General features: G+C 47.2%; 1 protein-coding gene across 1 annotated transcript in view; it reads right to left on the bottom strand.

The window, feature by feature from the left end:
• The window catches only part of ABCC4 (ATP binding cassette subfamily C member 4 (PEL blood group)), a 246,477-nt gene extending 228,622 nt beyond the window's left edge, over positions 1–17,855 (bottom strand). The window contains exon 1 of the mRNA XM_077855182.1: positions 17,675–17,855. Coding sequence (XP_077711308.1) covers positions 17,675–17,748 — 74 coding nt within the window. The 5' untranslated portion in view covers positions 17,749–17,855. The remainder of the gene's footprint in view (positions 1–17,674) is intronic.
• Between the last annotated feature and the right edge of the window lie 239 nt (positions 17,856–18,094).

The following is an 18,094-nucleotide window of genomic DNA, read 5'->3' as shown; positions in this document are numbered from 1 at the left end:
GGGTGGCTCAGTCGGGTGTCAGACTCTTAATTTCAGTTCAGGTCCTGCTCTCAAGGCTGTGGGATCGATCCCCAAGTCAGGCTCAGCGGGGAGTCTGTCTGGGATTCTCTTTCTGTCCCTCTGCCCCCACCTGCCCCATTACTCTCTCTCTCAAATAAATAAATCTTAAAAAAAAAAAAAAATGGGAGACCTAGATTATAAAAGAACACAAACACTTCTTTTCTCTACAATCTAACCTAAGGCTAAAATCCACCAGGAGTCAGGGGCCACTTCGGAAGCTAAGATTGGGCCTGAAACGCGGACACCAGATGGCCAGATGGCTACGCCTGAGGAAAGAAGTCGTCTGTAAGGCAGGAGGCTTCTGGAGGTGTGCCTCTTTTAAGGATTTAGGGAGGGGGAAACCAAGCAGCGTCTCCGAGACCACACCAGCTCCTCAGGCTCACACGCACCTGCTCTGCCTCGCGGGACCTCTGCGGCCCGTGTTCGTGCTTCTGACACCCGAGGCCCACATTCCAACAGCCCCATCTCCTCCATTTCCTACGTTGTGCTGCTTGGGGCACAAGACGTAACCTCTGTCCCTCAGTCTCCTTAGCCGGAGGCGAAGAAAGCGGCCCGCTTGGCAACGCGTGAACGTTAGACATGATCACCGTCATGGCAGCTGCGCTGCACCTCATGCTAGAGGTATTTACACAATAAGGCAGAACATGGTTCAGGAATGTTCTGGAGTGACCAGAATGGCTGTGCCCAAGATGTGAGGGAGGGATGGTGGGGAACAGACACTGCCTCTTACTTCAGAGAAGGAAAGGGAGCTGAGAGAGAGGTGGGGGGCACAAAGCCCACCCAACACTCCACCCCTATCTTCCAAACTCCCCAACCCCCACGGCAGATGGGTTTTTGTGGAAGCCAGGAAACAGGGCTGGCATTTGGGGGCGGCGGGGTGCGGGGGACACGGCAGAGAAGGCTGAAGAGAACAGAGCAGGTGGGAGCAGGAGGAAGCCAGCACAGAACTGGCAGGAAGTGTGCAGGGGGACCTCCAGCCGCCGGCAGCTCCGCAGGAGCCACAGGGAGGAGCCGCGGCTGCCTGGCTTCCTGCCTTCCTCCGGGAGGCCACGGCCGGCCGTGGAAGGACACGCCAGCCTCCCTCGTGTTTACCTTCCCCACACGCACGGCCTGGTCTGCCCGGGTGCACAGGGCGCCGCATCACTGTTCACCGGTCACCCCTTCCTTGAAATTCCTGACGGGGAGGAAACCGCCTAATGGCTTTGAACGTGACCTTCTGTCCAGGGGGGCGGCCTGCCCCTGGTTCATCCCCAGTCTGCCAGCCGGGGTTCAACCCAACTGCCACAGCCCTCACCCCCTCACAAACCACCTTCCCCACAGCCTCATGCCTTAGGGAGCATTTACTCACTTTCGGTCTGCCCTGAATAAAAAAAAGAAAAAACACCAATTCCCAGAAATCAAAGGCAATGAATTCCCTTCTCAAAAGTGTGTCGGAGTCTGCTGCTCTGTGGGATTCTTTCCTGCTACACCTCATCCTTCCTGGAAGCAGTTCTTAGAAGCTGGGCCTCCCCCTTACAGGAAAGGAATCCCTCCCTCCTGAGGAACTGGGTCCCTGAAGCAGCCTTAGGAATTTCCCTTCAAGACTTCAATTTACTTTCTGAGCAGCTCCTAGCAGAGGGGATTAAAACTCACCCACGGGGGGCGGGGATCTAATTTGGCTTACTCAGAGGGACTGATTCTGTATTTAAAATCTGTTTCAAAAAAATATCTGTTTCAAGGAAACAACAGGACTACATTATATCCAAAAGGGGCAAAGCACAGAGGATTCTGAATATGCCTGAAAACAGAGGCAACTCTTTTGTTCAGCTATTAATACTGGAGACATGGGGATCCCTGGGTGGCTCAGTGGTTTGGCGCCTGCCTTTGGCCCATGGCGTGGTCCTGGAGTCCAGGGATCGAGTCCCGCATCGGGCTCCCTGTGTGCAGCCTGCTTATCCCTCTGCCTGTGTCTCTGCCCCCCTCTCTGTCTTTCATGAATAATAAAAAATCTTAAAAAAAAAAAATACTGGAGATATTAAGGACTTGCATGGGGCTTTCCCAAACTTCCGTGCACATGCAACAGAGAAAGTTCAGAGCACGAGACTGAGTTACCTCACTGCCTTCCTGAACGTACTTACCCTAGACAGCCCTTCACCAAAGATGCACGAACCAAGTTCAGGGGAAATGAACACAAAAATGATAGATCAAGGGGCACCTGGGTGGCTCAATGGTTGAGCATCTGTCTTTGGCTCAGGTCATGATCCTGGGGTCCTGGGATCAAGTCCCATACCAGGCTCCCTACATGGAGCCTGCCTCTCCCTCTGCCTATGTCTCTGCCTCTATCTCTCATGAGTAAATAAATAAAATCTTAATAAAAAGAATGAGTGATTGAATTTCAAGAGCAAGAATGATACTTGGTACACCCAGTCTGCCAGTCCGGGGACAAAACTCATCCTCCTCCTGAGTTAAAGTACTCTGAAGCGTTTTTGGTTTTGGTTTTGTCTTTCTGAAGCATTTTTAAGGGTACTGCCTCCAAGTCTGAAGTTTTGGGGTATTTTTACCTGAATTCAACTCAGAATTTATGAGGCAGCAGGTCTATACCAAGCAGGTCAATAGAAGGTTAAGGTTGTGAAGTCTAAGTCCTTCATTGAGTTTAGTGCTTAATACAGGACAGAGGACAAATGACCACAGTACAAAGCAGCTCTGATCAGTGGCACCAACTGTAACCAAGACATCTGTGGGACATGAGGGGTGCCTAAGGCGGCTGGGGCCACATAACAAAGTACCATAGACAGAGTGACTTAAATAACAAAAAGTTAGCCTCTCACAGTTCTGTAGGGATAGAGTCCAAGATCAAGGTTATCAGCACCATTAGTAGAAGGTTAGTGCTGAAGCTGACTTGGGCAGTTTCAGCCAGGTTGCTCTGGGAGGTACTGTTTCTAGAAAACTTCTAGAGGATGTAGCTACCACCACTTATAATTTTCCAAGCGCTTCCACAGACAGTGTCCCAGTTCTGAGTATAAATTACATTCCCCTGTGTTCCTTTCTTTTTAACAAGTCTTAACAGGTCATTTCTCCATTCATCAGAGATGTGTATTACACACTGCACCACTTCCATATTACCCCCCTGCTGACTTGCCCTGCTTCACTGCAAGTGAGTAAGAAAAAGAAGTGTAGAGGATTTTATTCATTATACTTAAGACAAAGTTTCAGAATACATCAAAGTAAGTTTAATTTTCCCAATGTGTACAAGAGGATACTAAGGCCCAAAAATGATGGTGTCTTGCCTAATGTCATACAACCAGTAAGTGCAAGATCATGGACGAGCACTTGGGTCCCTCTGGCTCCAGTCTGAGGCTCTCTCCTGTGACACTGAGTAAAGGAAAACTTTTTTTTTTTTTAATTTTTAATTTATTTGAAGAGAGAGAGAGCACAAGCAAGCAAGCAAGGGAGAACCAGAGAGCATGATGGGGGAGAGGCAGATGCAAAGGGAGAAGCAGACTTCCTGCTGAGCAGGAAGCCTGATGTGGGGCTTGACCCCAGAACCCTGAGATCATGACCCAAGCCGAAAGCAGACACTTAACCCACTGAGTCACCCAGGCCCCCCAAGAAAAACTCATTTAAAATGCAGTCAGGAGGGTGTCTGGGTGGTCAGTCAGTAAGCCTCTGACTTCCACTCAGTCATAGTCTAAGGATCCTGGAATCAAATTTTAGGCCGTCAGTAAACCTCCCTTTTTAAAATAAGACAGACACAAGAGGCCTGGGTGGCTCTGCGGTTGAGTGTCTGTCTTTGGCTCGGGGCATGATTGCAGAGTTCTGGATGGAGGAGTTCTGGGATCAAGTCCCGCATCCGACTCCCTGCGGGGAGCCTGCTTCTCCCTCAGCCTTTGTCTCTGCGTCTCTCATGAAAAATAAATAAAACCTTTTTCAGTCTTTGTCTCTGCGTCTCTCATGAAAAATAAATAAAACCTTTAAAAAAAATTAAGACAGACACCTTTCTTATTGTTAAAGTGCTCATTGCCTCTATGGTGAAGAGTGGCTTCAAGAGGAGACATTAAAAGTGGTCCATTGGGTTTATCCTACAATGTCAGTCATATCCTGACCCATAGAACACACCCATAAACATATCCAAATAAAAATAGTTTATTTATTAGGTGAGTAATTTTATACTCACAAGCTTTTATTTTTAAGACTTTATGTACATATTCATGAGAGGGGCAGAGACATAGGCAGAGGGAGAGAAGCCCACAAGAAGCCCAATATGGATCCATCCCAGGACCCTGGATCATGATCCTGAGCCAAAGGCAGATGTTCAACTACTGAGCTACACAGGTGCTCATATTCACTGACAAGTGTGAGATAGCCAGCCACTCAGTGACCCTCCCTAAACTCACTCAACCCAGGCATCCTTGTCTGACCACGGGAAAGGAAATAAACAGCTAGACATGGAGGCAGAAGCTCAAGATCTGGAACTTGTCAGACATAACTGAATTTCAAGCCCCATGATGTTCTACATGGCCAAAATGAGGACAAAGCTGGCTTCAACAAGGAGATACTATAAAGACCCAAGGACCAAGTATCTCTAAAATGCCCAAATTTGCCAAGCCCTCTCATCCCCCCCACCCCACCCCCATCACTTGCTGAGTCCTCACAGGGATGAATATACCCTACAATACCAGTTGTCCTCATGCTAAGAGAGGAACTTGCAAAGGATCTCATGGTTTGGTGATGAGGCCAGTTCAGAAACCTTGACCAAAAGAATGGAAATATGCACAGAAATGTGTTTGATCTTTGGAAAGCTGTCTGCCTTGGTCTTCAGTATCCATCAGAAACTCACAGGGAGCCTTCAGGCCAGGGCATGATCCTGGAGACCTGGGATCGAGTCCCATGTCAGGCTCCCTGCATGAAGCCTGCTTCTCCCTCTGCCTGTCTGTCTCTCTCTCTCATGAATAAATAAATTAAACAAAAAAAAAGAAGAAAAAAGAAAGAAAGAAAGAAGGAAAAAAAGAAAGAAAGAAAGAAAGAAAGAAAGAAAGAAAGAAAGAAAAGAAAAGAAAGAAAAGAAAAAGAAAAGAAAGAAAGAAAAGAAAGAAAGAAAAAAGAAAAGAAAAGAAAAGAAAAAAAGAAAAGAAAAGAAAAGAACAGAACCTCACAGGGAATATTTTTAAAATGCTAATGCCTAGGTTCCACCCAGAGATGATCATTCAAGTCTGCCTACAGAGGGGCCAGGCATACAAACTGTATGACTGCCCAGGTAATTCAATCATTGTGATGGTTGAGAAACTGTTATGCATTAACTGGTAAGAAATTAAAATAGAACTAGCAAGTTTAACAGAAATAATACACATCAACAATCTTTTGAAGGAGGCAATTTGTAAGTCTATTTAGGACAAGAGCCAACCTGTGTTCATTAAGAGGAAATCATGCCAACCTATCCTTAATTCCTTCCTCTGTGGGATTTCAGAATGACTGCCTGGTACATCAGATACCTCTGGACTCCTATAAGACAGACAACACGACCTCCCTCCAACACCTGTGGCCACCTTAATCTGCTAGCAAGGGTTTGTAGGTGGATCAGCCACAACCTACAAGACAGTTCCAGGACCTACCCCTTCTGGCACTTAGAAATAAAACTACAAATATTTTCAAAGAATTTTCAACAGACAACAAAAGGATGCTAAATCCTGACCTCAATAAAATGGCACCAACTTAAACAGAGGTAAAACAGCAGTGTTGTGTGGGGATAAACCCCATGGACTATGATGTCAGTTGACCCCATGTGACCCAACTGTATACACTGCTCACAATACTCAAATCTTATCACCAGCCCAAACTTCTTTCTTGAGCCTCCAACTCATGACCTCTCTACTTAAATGTGTGGCAGGCATTATCAAACTTAACATGGTCAAATCCAAACCCCTGGTCTTCTCCAACCCATTCTTCCCTGCAGGCTTCAGCAAGACATTAAATCGGGACTCCATCCTTCCCGGGGACTCAGGTTGAACCCAGAGGCAACCTTGCCAGCTTCTTCCTCTCAAGTTCCACAGTCTAATATCCGAAGATGCCCAGCTCCACCTTCAAATAAGTTCTTCCCTAAACCCAACGACTCCCCACCACCACTCCTACCACCCTCCCAGTGAAAGCTACTTTCTCCTCTTGCCTGATCCACTGTGAATGTCCTACAGGTCTCCCTGCTTTCTGTTAGTGGCTTTCTTTAGTCTAGTCTCAATACAGCAGCTAGAGTGATCTCACTAACTCCTGAGCAGACCTCATCAGAGCTCTTCTCAAAACTCTCCAGTGGTCCCAACTTCAAGTAAAGCCAAAGTCTTCCAATGGCCAATAGAGTCCGCAAGACCTCCTCTCTTGCACTGGCCATACCCCAAGAAGGTGCATGATTTCTCCATGAAGCTTTCCCTTGCCACCCTGCCTAAAACTGTCATCTCCCTATCGTATACACAATCTCCTGAACCCTTTCCTTGCCTCATTTTTTCTCTTTAGCACTGTATTTTACTTATTTATCTTATTATTTGTTCTCTCAAGAGAATTTTTTTTTTTTTAAATTTGGGCTTTTTTTTTTTCTTTTATTTATTATTTATGATAGTCACAGAGAGAGAGAGAGAGAGGCAGAGACATAGGCAGAGGGAGAAGCAGGCTCCAAGCACCGGGAACCCGACGTGGGATTTGATCCCGGGTCTCCAGGATCGCGCCCTGGGCCAAAGGCAGGCGCCAAACCGCTGCGCCACCCAGGGATCCCTCTCAAGAGAATTTAAGTCAAGGGAAGGTAGGGACTATTACCTATTTTGCTGTTATATCCCAAACATCTAGAACAGGAGTGGGCAGACATTTTCTGTAAAGAACTAAACCACAAATATTTTAGGCTCTGCAGGTCATACAGTCTCTGTAGCAACTATTCAACCCTGCTACTGTAGTCCACAGATGACAATATATAAATAAATGAGCATAGCCATGTTGTAACAAAACTTTATTTACAAAAACAGCAGACTGGATTTGACCTGCAGGTCATAGTTTGCCAACTCCTTTAGAACATTACGTGGAGGACAGCAAGCACTCAAAATTATTTGTTAAATCGCTGAATTAGTTAAAACACTATTTCTGGCTAGAATAAACCTAGAATAGTAGGTCTAGTTCTAGATGACACAATAGAAAGCATTGATAGGGACGCCCTGGTTGGCTCAGCGGTTGAGCGTCTGTCTGCCTTTGGCTCAGGGTGTGATCCCGCAGTCTCAGGATCGAGTCCTGCATCAGGCTTCTTACATGGACCCTGCTTCTCTCTCTGCCTATGTCTCTGCCTCTCTCTCTGTCTCCCATAAATAAATAAAATCTTAAAAAAAAAAAAAGACATTGATAAACCAAACCATAATTCAGGCAGATGGAAGAGGGTCTGAAAACCCTGCCATTTAAAGACAGTTCCTAAGAACTAGAGACAATTCTCTGAAAGATTTCATAGATCCACAGGCTATCATGTGGAGGGGAGAGTCAACTGGCTGTATGTTGACATAAAAAGAGAAAGAGAGATACACAGATGGGTAGAAACCACCCATAAAGAAAACTGGCTCAATACAGCATTCTCCTGGTATTCCAGTATGAAGATCTGTAAGAGCAGTAATTTCCCCACTACACAATGTCTGGAAGGGATTCCTGTAGTGAGTATAAACTCAGATCTCTCTCAACCAACCCTGTGATTCTTACATTGTAAGTAGGGCAGACAGGAGCAAGGCGAGGGAAAAAGAGCAGATAGCCCCATGAAGAGGCCAGCACAGAAGTGGCCATGGAACCAGGAAATGGAATAAGAAGCGAAGCCCTAGAAGGAGCGAAGCCCATGTACTTCATTGAACACAGGACTGGGGAGGAGATTAAGTATGAAAGTCGGCTCGGATGACACAGGGCAGGAGTGAGACCTTGAATGACTGTATCAAACACTTTCAGGTGGTGGGGAGGGGCATCTACAACACTTTATCACTGGTCTCAGGAGCCACTCCCCCTTTTCCACAATTCTACATATGCCCATCCTCCCCTCTGAGAAGACTCCCCACCTTCTTTACGCAACCCTCTACCTGGGCACATGTCATAGATCTGCAACGGGGCCCACCTGACCTGTAGGGATTGACTTAACTCTCATAGCTAACACTGCTAGACACGTGGACCACACTTTCTAGCCCACCTCATGGTCACAGGCAACCATGTGATTGACACGTGGCCAAAAAAATTTGAGTGTAAATAATGTATGTCACTTCCAAGTTCCAAGCCAGGGACGCAAACACCAACCACAAACAACTTCTTTCCAGTTGAATGAAGAGGACTTGATGGAGAGGACCCAAGGACAGAGCCACAGGATATAAAAAGTCCAGCTGCTGGGTAAGTATGTAGTGTAGTTCTCCACCCCTAACAACCCAAAAAGGACTACAAACATGAGATTAAGTGTGCTTTGTTTTGTAACTAAGTCACTACGATTTGGGGCTTGTTTTGTTCAGTAGCTAACAATATTTACAGAATTAAGTAGACTAGATTGTGTGAGCTCTTTGAGAACAGGAATGTTATTTTTATGGATTTGAATTCAGCAACAAAAAAGGCACTCAAATATTGGCCGAAAGAATTACCAAACCACAAGGGGACTGGGATCAGTACCCCTGGCCTCCCACTGTACTCTCAAAACAGAAATGGATTTTAAGGGCTGAGAATGAGCTCAGAAAAGTAGTTCCCAAACCTTAGCATGAATCATTCAAAATCCTGTTTAAAAAATTCTGATTTCAGGATGCCAACACTTCCCCCCTTACCACCAGATTATGTTTCTATGAGTAAGGAATAAGACTACGCAATTTACATTTATCCTCTATCAGGTAAATAAAACTATGGCAATTTACAAACAGAAATGTTAAGTTTACAAATGCTTAAGTAACAAGAGGAAGGTGGCATAGCTATCTTTTTTTTTTTTTAAGATTTTATTTATTTATTCATGAGAGACACAGAGAGAGAGAGAGGCAGAGACAGAGGCAAAGGGAGAAACAGGCTCCATGCAGGAAGCCCGATGTGGGATTCGATCCTGGGACTCCAGGATCACGGCCGAAGGCGGTGCTAAACAGCTGGGCCACCGGGGCTGCCTAACATGGCTATCTTTTAATATTTATTCACTGTTCACCAGTATGTGGTTCGTTTAATACTCTCCAACAACCCTATGAGATGGGTATCATGATTATTCCCATTTTACAGATGAGGAAACTTGCCTATGATCACATCATAGATTTATCCCCAGATACTTTAGCTCCAGGTGGGGCACTGCTCCACTGTATCTCACCTGGATTAGGGCTCAGAGGTGTATAAATGGGCCTCTAGCAATGGTGCTATGAAGCAATACAGGCATCAGCTGCTTTCCCCCCACTAGCCTCCTACAACCCTGGTAACCAACCCAGTGGTTCACTCAGAGGCAGCTGCCCATCATCAATCAGGACCCCAATCTTGGCTCTGAAGGCCCTGCACAGACAGAACAGTTAGAAAATCTACCTCACCTCATAAAAAAAAAAGTCCAGTTATGAGAGAAATGGTGGAAGACGAGACTCAAAAAGCAGGTTCAGAAGGATTCTGAATGTCACCCTTAAGAACCTCTCTACATAAATATATAAAATAAATAAATAAATAGAACCTCTCTTAAAAAGCAGTATAGAAATGGGAGAAGTTCTTAAGCGCAAGGATGGCATGGATTTTAGGGGAAAGACTAGTGGCAGGAAGACCCATTAGGAGGAAGAGAAGCCAAGAGCATAAGCGGACACTGAACCGAGGAGTGGGACCCAAGCCCCAGGAGTGTGGGTACCTTTATGCATTCCCTTCTGCTCTCACAGTCACATTCGGAAACACTTGCCAAAAGAACTCCAAGGGCATGCCTAAAGTTCAGTCAATGGCATTTGATGTCAGCAAAGTCGGCAAGAACTGATAGGTTCCCTCTTTAAGAACTGGATGGCCAGGGGCACCTGGGTGGCTCCGTCAGCTCAGGTGGTGATCTCAAGGTCCTGAGTTCAAGCAAGCATCCCCACATGAGGTTCCACGCTCAACATGCAGTCTGCTAGTCTCTCTGCTCTTCACCTACCCCACCCCCTCACGTGCTCGCTCCCACTCTCTCATATAAAATCTTTAAAAAAACGGGGTGGGGGGGCGCAGCTTGGGTGGCTCAGCAGTTTAGCGCTGCCTTCCGCCCACAGCCTAATCCTGGAGATCTGGGATTGAGTCCCACATCAGGCTCCCTGCATGGAGCCTGCTTCTCCCTCTGCCTGTGTCTCTGCCTCTCTCTCTCTCTCCCCATCTGTCTCTCATGAATAAATAAAATCTTTAAAAAAAAAAAAAAAACAGATGGCCAACAACATACTTGACAATTCAAGAGACAGCACGATGAAGAGAGGGTAGGAAAACATGTCTCAGATGCAAGCATCTGTAAAGAGCATATTCATTCACTAACATGACTTGTAAATGTCTGCTGGAGTCAGCATACTCATTTATTCATTCGGTCAACCAGTGTTTACCTGTCGGAGCTAGAGCTGGGCAGACAAGAGCTGGAGTATTCTGACCACTGCATGTGCTGAGGATGTGAGAAGAAAACCCACTGGTGCACTGAGACCCGCTAGCTAAGCTGTTCCTGACAAGGCACCCAACCTCTCTGCACCTGCATTTCCTCACATGTGAAAATGTATTCACTGCCTTATAAGATTGAGAATGGACTGAGATGTTACCACAGCAAAAAAGTCTGAGCCCATAGGAATCACTCAATAGCCATTAGGGATGACAGTATTGTTCTCTAATCGGACCCATCTCTGAGGGCTCTAAGTGCCCAGGGGAACTCAAATGCAGATCCCCCAAGTCCCACCCAGACCAACCAGAATACTTACAGAGAGGGAAGGACCCTCATCTACATTTTTAAGGTATCTTGAAAAATACTGCTGAAATAGGTAAACATGAGTTTTAACTTCTAAAAAAAAAAAAGGGGGGGGGGCAGCCCAGGTGTCTCAGTGGTTTAGCCCCACCTTCAGCCCAGGGTGTGATCCTGGAGACCCAGCCCATGTCAGGCTCCCTGCATGGAGCCTGCTTCTCCCTCTGCCTGTGTCTCTGCCTCTCCCTCTCCCTGTGTCTCTCATGAATAAATAAAAAATAAAATAAAATAAATAAATAAAAAATAAAAATAAAAAAATAATCTTACCCTCTGCTAGTTATCTCACTGTATGTATATAATGTAAAGAGATCTTTGAATGGATCCATCTTTGGGGCCTCTGGCTGGCTCAGTCGGTAGAGTAAATGATTCTTGATCATGTGGTTTTGAGTTCAAACCCCACTTTGGGCATAGAGAATTACTTAAAAATAAAATATTTAGAAACTAAAAATAGGATGCTAGAGTGGCTCAGAGTCTGTTGGGCATCTGCCTTTGGCTCAGGTCATGATCCCAGGGTGTCTCAGGGTTCCAGGATCCAGTCCCACATCCAGCCTACTTCTCATTCTGCCCCTTCCCCTGCTCCTTCTTGTTCTCTCTTTCTCTCTCTCAAAGACATAAAATCCTTAAAAATTAAACAAAAATAAAAATGGATCAATCTTTTAATGAATCTCAAACTTAAATTCCAGTTCTTCAGGAGCCCCCTTCCCATAACCACCTGAGGCCTTAACCATAGATTAGGTGACTTTGCATTAAAAATCATCCCCAGTCTCCCAATTTCAAGGCTCAGATTATTCATTTACAGGTAGCTACACAGATGTTGCAGGGCCAAAAAGAAGAGTCAAGTCCATTCCAAACCCAGACCTTCCCATTGTATTACTGGCAACCACCTTCACACAATTCATCAGCACAGAAACATATAATATTTGCAGGGACTTAGAGTTCACATACAGAAGAAACCCACAGAGGCAGAGTTTCCTGGCCCCATGGAGAAGTTACAGGAGAGATTTAGGATAAAGGCTCATGCTGTGTATGTCCCTGGACTCCACGCACCACACAGCAGCCACCACCTGCGAGATACAGGAAGGCGGGGCGGGGGGGGGGGGGAATCCCCTGGAGAACTCAAGGGCAAATTACCTACTTGACACACCTGAATGAACACTAGTTAACTCCTCTCAGGCTGAGCAGATGCAAAACTCTAAAGATAAAAAAAAAAAAAAAATCAAACAGAAGCTTTAAGAGATAAATATTTAATTTTGTTACTGCTTATTTCACTGCAGGGGCTATCTTGTTTGGGGCAGAAGCTATTGTATATATTTGCCAAAAACTCAAACTAAATGAAGACAGGAACAGGCTGAGGCCAGATAACGGGCCCTGAAAAGCTAACCCAGCCTCCTACAAAATTTGGATTTCTGATTGTTAACGAGCAACAGGAGATTAATATTAAAAGGCACTCTGGAGAGGCACATAGGCTCAGTTAAGCGTCTGACTTTTGGTTTCCACCTGGGTTATGATCTCAAGTGGTATGGAATCCTTGGGCTCCGTGTAGTCACTTGGCCTTCTCCCTCTGCTCCTCCCCTACTTGCCCACGCTCTTTTTCAAATTAATAAAAATAAATAAAATCTTAAAAAATAATAACAACAGGGCAGCCCGGGTGGCTCAGCAGTTTAGCGCTGCCTTCAGCCCAGGGCGTGGTCCTGAAGACCCAGGATTGAGACCCACATCAGGCTCCCTGCATGGAATGGAGCCTGGAATGGAGCCTGCTTCTCCCTCTGCCTGTGTCTCTGCCTCTCTCTCTCTCTCTCTGTCTCTCATGAATAAATTAAATCTTTAAAAAAAATAAAATAAAATAATAAATAATAAAAACAAAAGGCATTCTGGGGGCACCTGGCTCAGTCGGTAGAGCTTGCCAACTCTTGATCTCCAGGTTGGGAGTCTAAGCCCCATGTTGGGCTTAGAATACTAAAAATTAAAATCTTAAGGGGCAGCTGGGTGACTCAGTCGGTTCAGTATCTTCAGCTTAGGTCATGATCTTAATTAAGGCCTTAAAATCCCTTAGCTTAGGTCATGATCTCAAGGTCCTAAAACCCCCAGATACACATCAGACTGAGGCTCTGAGTGAGGAGGCTGCTACTTCCTCTGCCCCTCCCCCATTCATGCTCATGTGGGCACATTCTCCAGCTCTCTCTTAAATTTTTTTAAAAATTAAAATCTTGGGATCCCTGGGTGGCGCAGCGGTTTGGCGCCTGCCTTTGGCCCAGGGCGTGATCCTGGAGACCCGGGATCGAATCCCACATCAGGCTCCCGGCATGGAGCCTGCTTCTCCCTCTGCCTGTGTCTCTGCCTCTCTCTCTGTGTGTGACTATCATAAATAAATAAAAATTTAAAAAAAAAATTAAAATCTTAAATAGTATTCTGAAAATAGTGTAAAACCTCAGTTTTAAATGAAACATCTCAAATAAATAAATAAAACATCCTCAAAAAATAATGAAATAAAATGAAAGCTCGCACTGCATTGATGACCACTATGCACTGAAGGCCTAATGTAGCCACCCTCTGAAAAGCATGACAGCACTCAGCATCTGCACTTCCCTCCTCAGCTCTGAGCAGTTTCCAGTCCATTTGACACCAGTGGCAGTCACCCTAATAGCATTCATTTTTCAAGGTGATCATTCTCAGATTGAGCCAGTGTCAGAAGAGTGAGAATGTAGCCACTCTCCAGTGGCCTGATGCATGTGGCCCAAACCCTCCTCAACCCCCTTCTCTGGGGATAGGTCCTGAGCTGCTAACCGAGGGAACGAGGATAGACACATAAATGTAGAACACATCTGCACAGCAGGGGAGCAGGGATGCGTCCAGGGAGTCTCAGGGGACACGACCATCTATTGCTCAGCTGGCTAAGCCTACACCACTTATTTCCAATAGTGGGAAAGAGGAAGAATGATTCAATAAACCATGATAGGAAAATGGGCTGTTTTGGAAAAAATGGGGCCTCATACCAAATACAAAAGGAAATTCTAGCTGACTTTAGTATTAGAAAATGCTTATGGAGATTTAGATGATGCTGGAAACTGAGAAAGATATATTACAGAGGAAACAGGAAAAACCAAAAAGAAAAGCTCAATTTTTAGATATATATAAATTTAAAATCTCTGACCTAGGAGCACCTGGCTGGTTCAGTCCATAGATCATGCAACTCTTGGGAGTTGTGAGTCTAAGCCCCATACTGGATGTACAGATTACTTAATAATTTCTTAAATCGGGATCCCTGGGTGGCACAGCAGTTTGGCGCCTGCCTTTGGCCCAGGGTGCGATCCTGGGGACCCAGGATCGAATCCCATGTCGGGCTCCCAGTGCATGGAGCCTGCTTCTCCCTCTGCCTATGTCTCTGCCTCTCTCTCTCACTGTGTGCCTATCATAAATAAAAAAAAATAAAAATAAAAAATAAAAAAATTTAATAATTTCTTAAATCTTTTTTTAAATTCTTATAAAAAGAATCTCTGATCAAAATTAACAGTCAAATGAGGGCTCTTTGGGTGGCTCAGCGGTTTAGAGCCAGCCTTCCAGCCAGGGCATGATCCTCGAGTCCCGCGTAGGGCTCCCTGCATGGAGCCTGTTTCTCCCTCTGCCTGTGTCTCTGCCTCTCTCTCTCTCTCATTAATAAACAAATAAAATCTTAAAAAAAAAGTCAAAAAAAATCTGAAAAAATATAAGCACAATTGCAAACTATTTCAAAAATATAAATGCCTCGGGGCACCTGGGTAGCTCAGCCAGTTAGGCATCTGCCCTTAGCTTAGGTCACGATCTCAGGGTCCTAAGATGGAGCCCCACATCAGGCTCCAAGCTCTGCAGGGTGTCCGCTGCTCTCCATTTGTGTTCTCTCATTCTCTTTCATGTAAATAGACTGTTAAATAGAGAAAGAGAAGAGAGCCTCATAGGAAAAAAATCTAATACACAATTCAAAGATACAAAAAAAAAAATAAAGCTCCTTTTCTATAAATCAAATAAATTCAAAACCTTGATATTTTTAATCTTTGACTTAGAAAAAAAATTCAGGTACTTAAAATTGACAATGAAATATGCACACAAATCGCTAGAGGGTCAGTTGGTCCAAAATAGTTTTGCCGTTCTCCAGTTATTCCACCTCTGGAAATAGAGAAAAATATATGGACATGGATATGCATTACACCATAATTAGAAATAAACTAGGATCCTTGGGTGGCTCAGCAGTTTGAGCGCCTGCCTTCGGCCCAGGGTGTGATCCTGGAGACCCAGGATCGAGTCCCACATCGGGCTCCCTGCATGGAGCCTGCTTCTCCCTCTGCCTGTGTCTCTGCCTCTGTTTCTCTCACGAATGAATAAATAAAATCTTTAAAAAAAAAAAGAAATGGAGTACAATGCCAATGGAGACAGAGGCTTAAAGCAGTGAGCCAGGCTCAACCTTCCATCAGTATCACCTGGAGCACCGATTTAAGCCCACCTTCCAGTTTCCAATAACAGAATTGGTCTGGAATGGGTGCCAGAGAATGTGCATTTCTAACAAGCTCCCAGGTGGTGGCGATGAAGGTGTGAGAGCGATGCTTTGAGGACAGCTGCCTAAAGCATGCTAATAGGTTTTATGTGCACACCTCACCTCCATCGGCACCAACTTTTAAGAAAAGTCCGGCCTACAAGTACAAAGCTATTGGGACACCTGGGTGGCTCAGCGGTTGACCACCTGCCTTTGGCTCAGGGCCTGATCCCAGGTCGGGGGATCGAGTCCCACATCGGGCTTCCTTCAGGGAGCCTGCTTCTCCCTCTGCCTGTGTCTCTGCCTCTCTCTGTGTCCCTCACGAATAAATAAAATTAAAAAAAAAAAAAAAAAAAAGCTGTGTTTAGAATAGCCTTCTCCATGCATTTAAGATCAAGTATCCCAAAAGGAGCAGCTCAGTACAGCAGCTGAAAACACAGGTTCAGGAGCCAGACTGCCTGGTTTGGGATCCTGCTCTACCGATACACAGCTCGGTGATCCCAGGCCACTTAACTGGCCTCTGCTTCAGTACCATCAGGTGCAAACAGGGATAAGCAATCTTTCCCCACAGCAGGGAAACTGCATATGAGTGCCTACCAAAGTCATCAGTCAAAAGTCCTCACCTTCCCATTTTTATGCACATATATTGTGAAAAATCTATAACTAGAAAATGCTTCCTTGGGGTGCCTAGGTGGCTTAATCAGTTAGGTGTCTGCCTTCAGCTCAGGTCATGATCCCAGGGTCCTGGGATGGAGCCCCACATCAGGCTCTCTGCTCAGCAAGGAGTCTGCTTCTCCCTCGCCCCCGCCCCCCATGCTTGTGTGCTTTCTCTCTGAAATGAAAAAAATAAAGTGCTTACAGAGTTTCTTGTCCTGCCAGAAGGAGACATTTGCCTACTTCATTATTATTTATGATAACCACACCCAAATTCCTTCTTCCACCCATACTCTTCTTTGAGAGGGGCCAATCGGCCAAGAGATGTCCCCACACTTACCAAATACACCACAATCAAAACAAGCCTAAGAGAGCAGTCATCCCCTCGGGATCTCTAAGGCTTTCTATAAAAAGTGTAAATATCAGAATGTAGGAATGATTAAAGCTTTGGAGTTAGTTTAGGGTCAAGAAACAAAAGATCTAATAATCAAACAAGTATAATTAAACCCCACAGGCTCCGGCCCACCTAGTAGTCCCAGGTACCACATGGAAAACCAGCCGCCAGCTCTATCTCCCAAGCCACTTTTCACCTGTTTGTTTTCTCCCAGCTCAGGGACCCTCCAGTGATTGTAGGGCCATCGGACTCCTGGACAAAACCACCTGCATTAACAGCATGGGTCACTACTCTCTAAGGGGTAGACATCGGGGAAGCACCCCCCAGGCTTCAAGGACCCCATCTCCAGGGCGGTCCTCCAAGGTGGAAATGGAAATACCTGCGAAAGCGTCAGTGCAAAAACATACTCCACCGTCGTTATGTATGTCCCAGACCAAAGCAAAATGTGTGAGAGAAGTGTTCCCATTCATTAAATAGAAAACAAAGGATTTTTTTAAGCACACGAAAGTCGCCCCGACTGGATACCAGAACACAGAGTGTGAGACGCGCGCGGACGGTCAGGGAGACACGGTCACACACACGCGCACACACACACGGGGAGCCCGGTGTGGCCGCAGCTCAGGGTCACGGAAGGGCTATCGGAAGAGGTGGGGACGCTGCGGGGGGATGGCAATGGTCCAGGGTTGTTCATGAGCGGCTTGCCTAGGAAGACAAAGGTGCCGCTTTAGTTTAGGAGGGCGAATCCCTGAGCCGTGCCGGGGAAGCCGACTATAGGTGGAAGGGGGGGTCCAATCAGGTCTCCCTGTGGGCAGTCCCTGTCCCCGGGCAGCTCGGTCCCCCGCTGCCCCCCGCTGCCCCGCCGGTGCCCGGGCTCCAGCTGCTGCGCTGCTGCTGCTGCTGGTGCTGCTCCTGCTCCTGCTCCTCCTCCTCCTCCTCCTCCCAGGCGCCAGAGGCCGGCGCGGCCGCGAGCGTCAGGACGGGGAGCCCCCGCCACCCGGCCCTGCTCCCTCCCGCCCACCCTGCGCGCCGGGAAGCAGACGCGGCCCCGCGGCCGACGCGGCGAGGCCCACGGGCGGCGAGCGCTTCCCCGCCACGACCCTCTGCCCTCCCGCCCCGGGAGCCGGCGGCGGGGCGGCGGGAGGTCGCTCACCAGAACAGCACGCGCGAGCAGAGGTTGGCGTCCTGCAGCGGGTTGGGCTTCACCTCCGGGTACACGGGCAGCATCTTGGCGCCGGGTCGCGCTGCTCGGGGAGGCGCGGGCGGGGATGCTGGAGCTCGGGCGGCGCGCCGGTCCTCGCGGCGGGAGCCCGGGAACCACCCGTTTCCGGGAGCTGAGCGCCGACGGGCCCGCCCCGTCCCCGCCCCCCGGGCCTCGCGGCGGCGGCGGCGGCGGGGGCCCGGAGCGGGGGGCCGGGAGCGGGGGGCCGGGGGCCGGGAGCGACGGCCCCGCGCGGGCCGGGCCGGGCCGGGCCGGGCCGGCGGCCACCGCTCTGCCCGCAGCCCGCGGAGGTCGGAGGCGAGTCGGCCGAGCTCGTGGCCCGCGGGCCGGGCGCGGAGGCGCACACGTGTT

Source organism: Canis aureus, chromosome 17 (assembly GCF_053574225.1).
Source record: "Canis aureus isolate CA01 chromosome 17, VMU_Caureus_v.1.0, whole genome shotgun sequence".
Taxonomy (NCBI): domain Eukaryota; kingdom Metazoa; phylum Chordata; class Mammalia; order Carnivora; family Canidae; genus Canis; species Canis aureus.
Note: the sequence above shows the minus strand (reverse complement) of the source record. Positions and strands in the feature narration are given on the sequence as shown.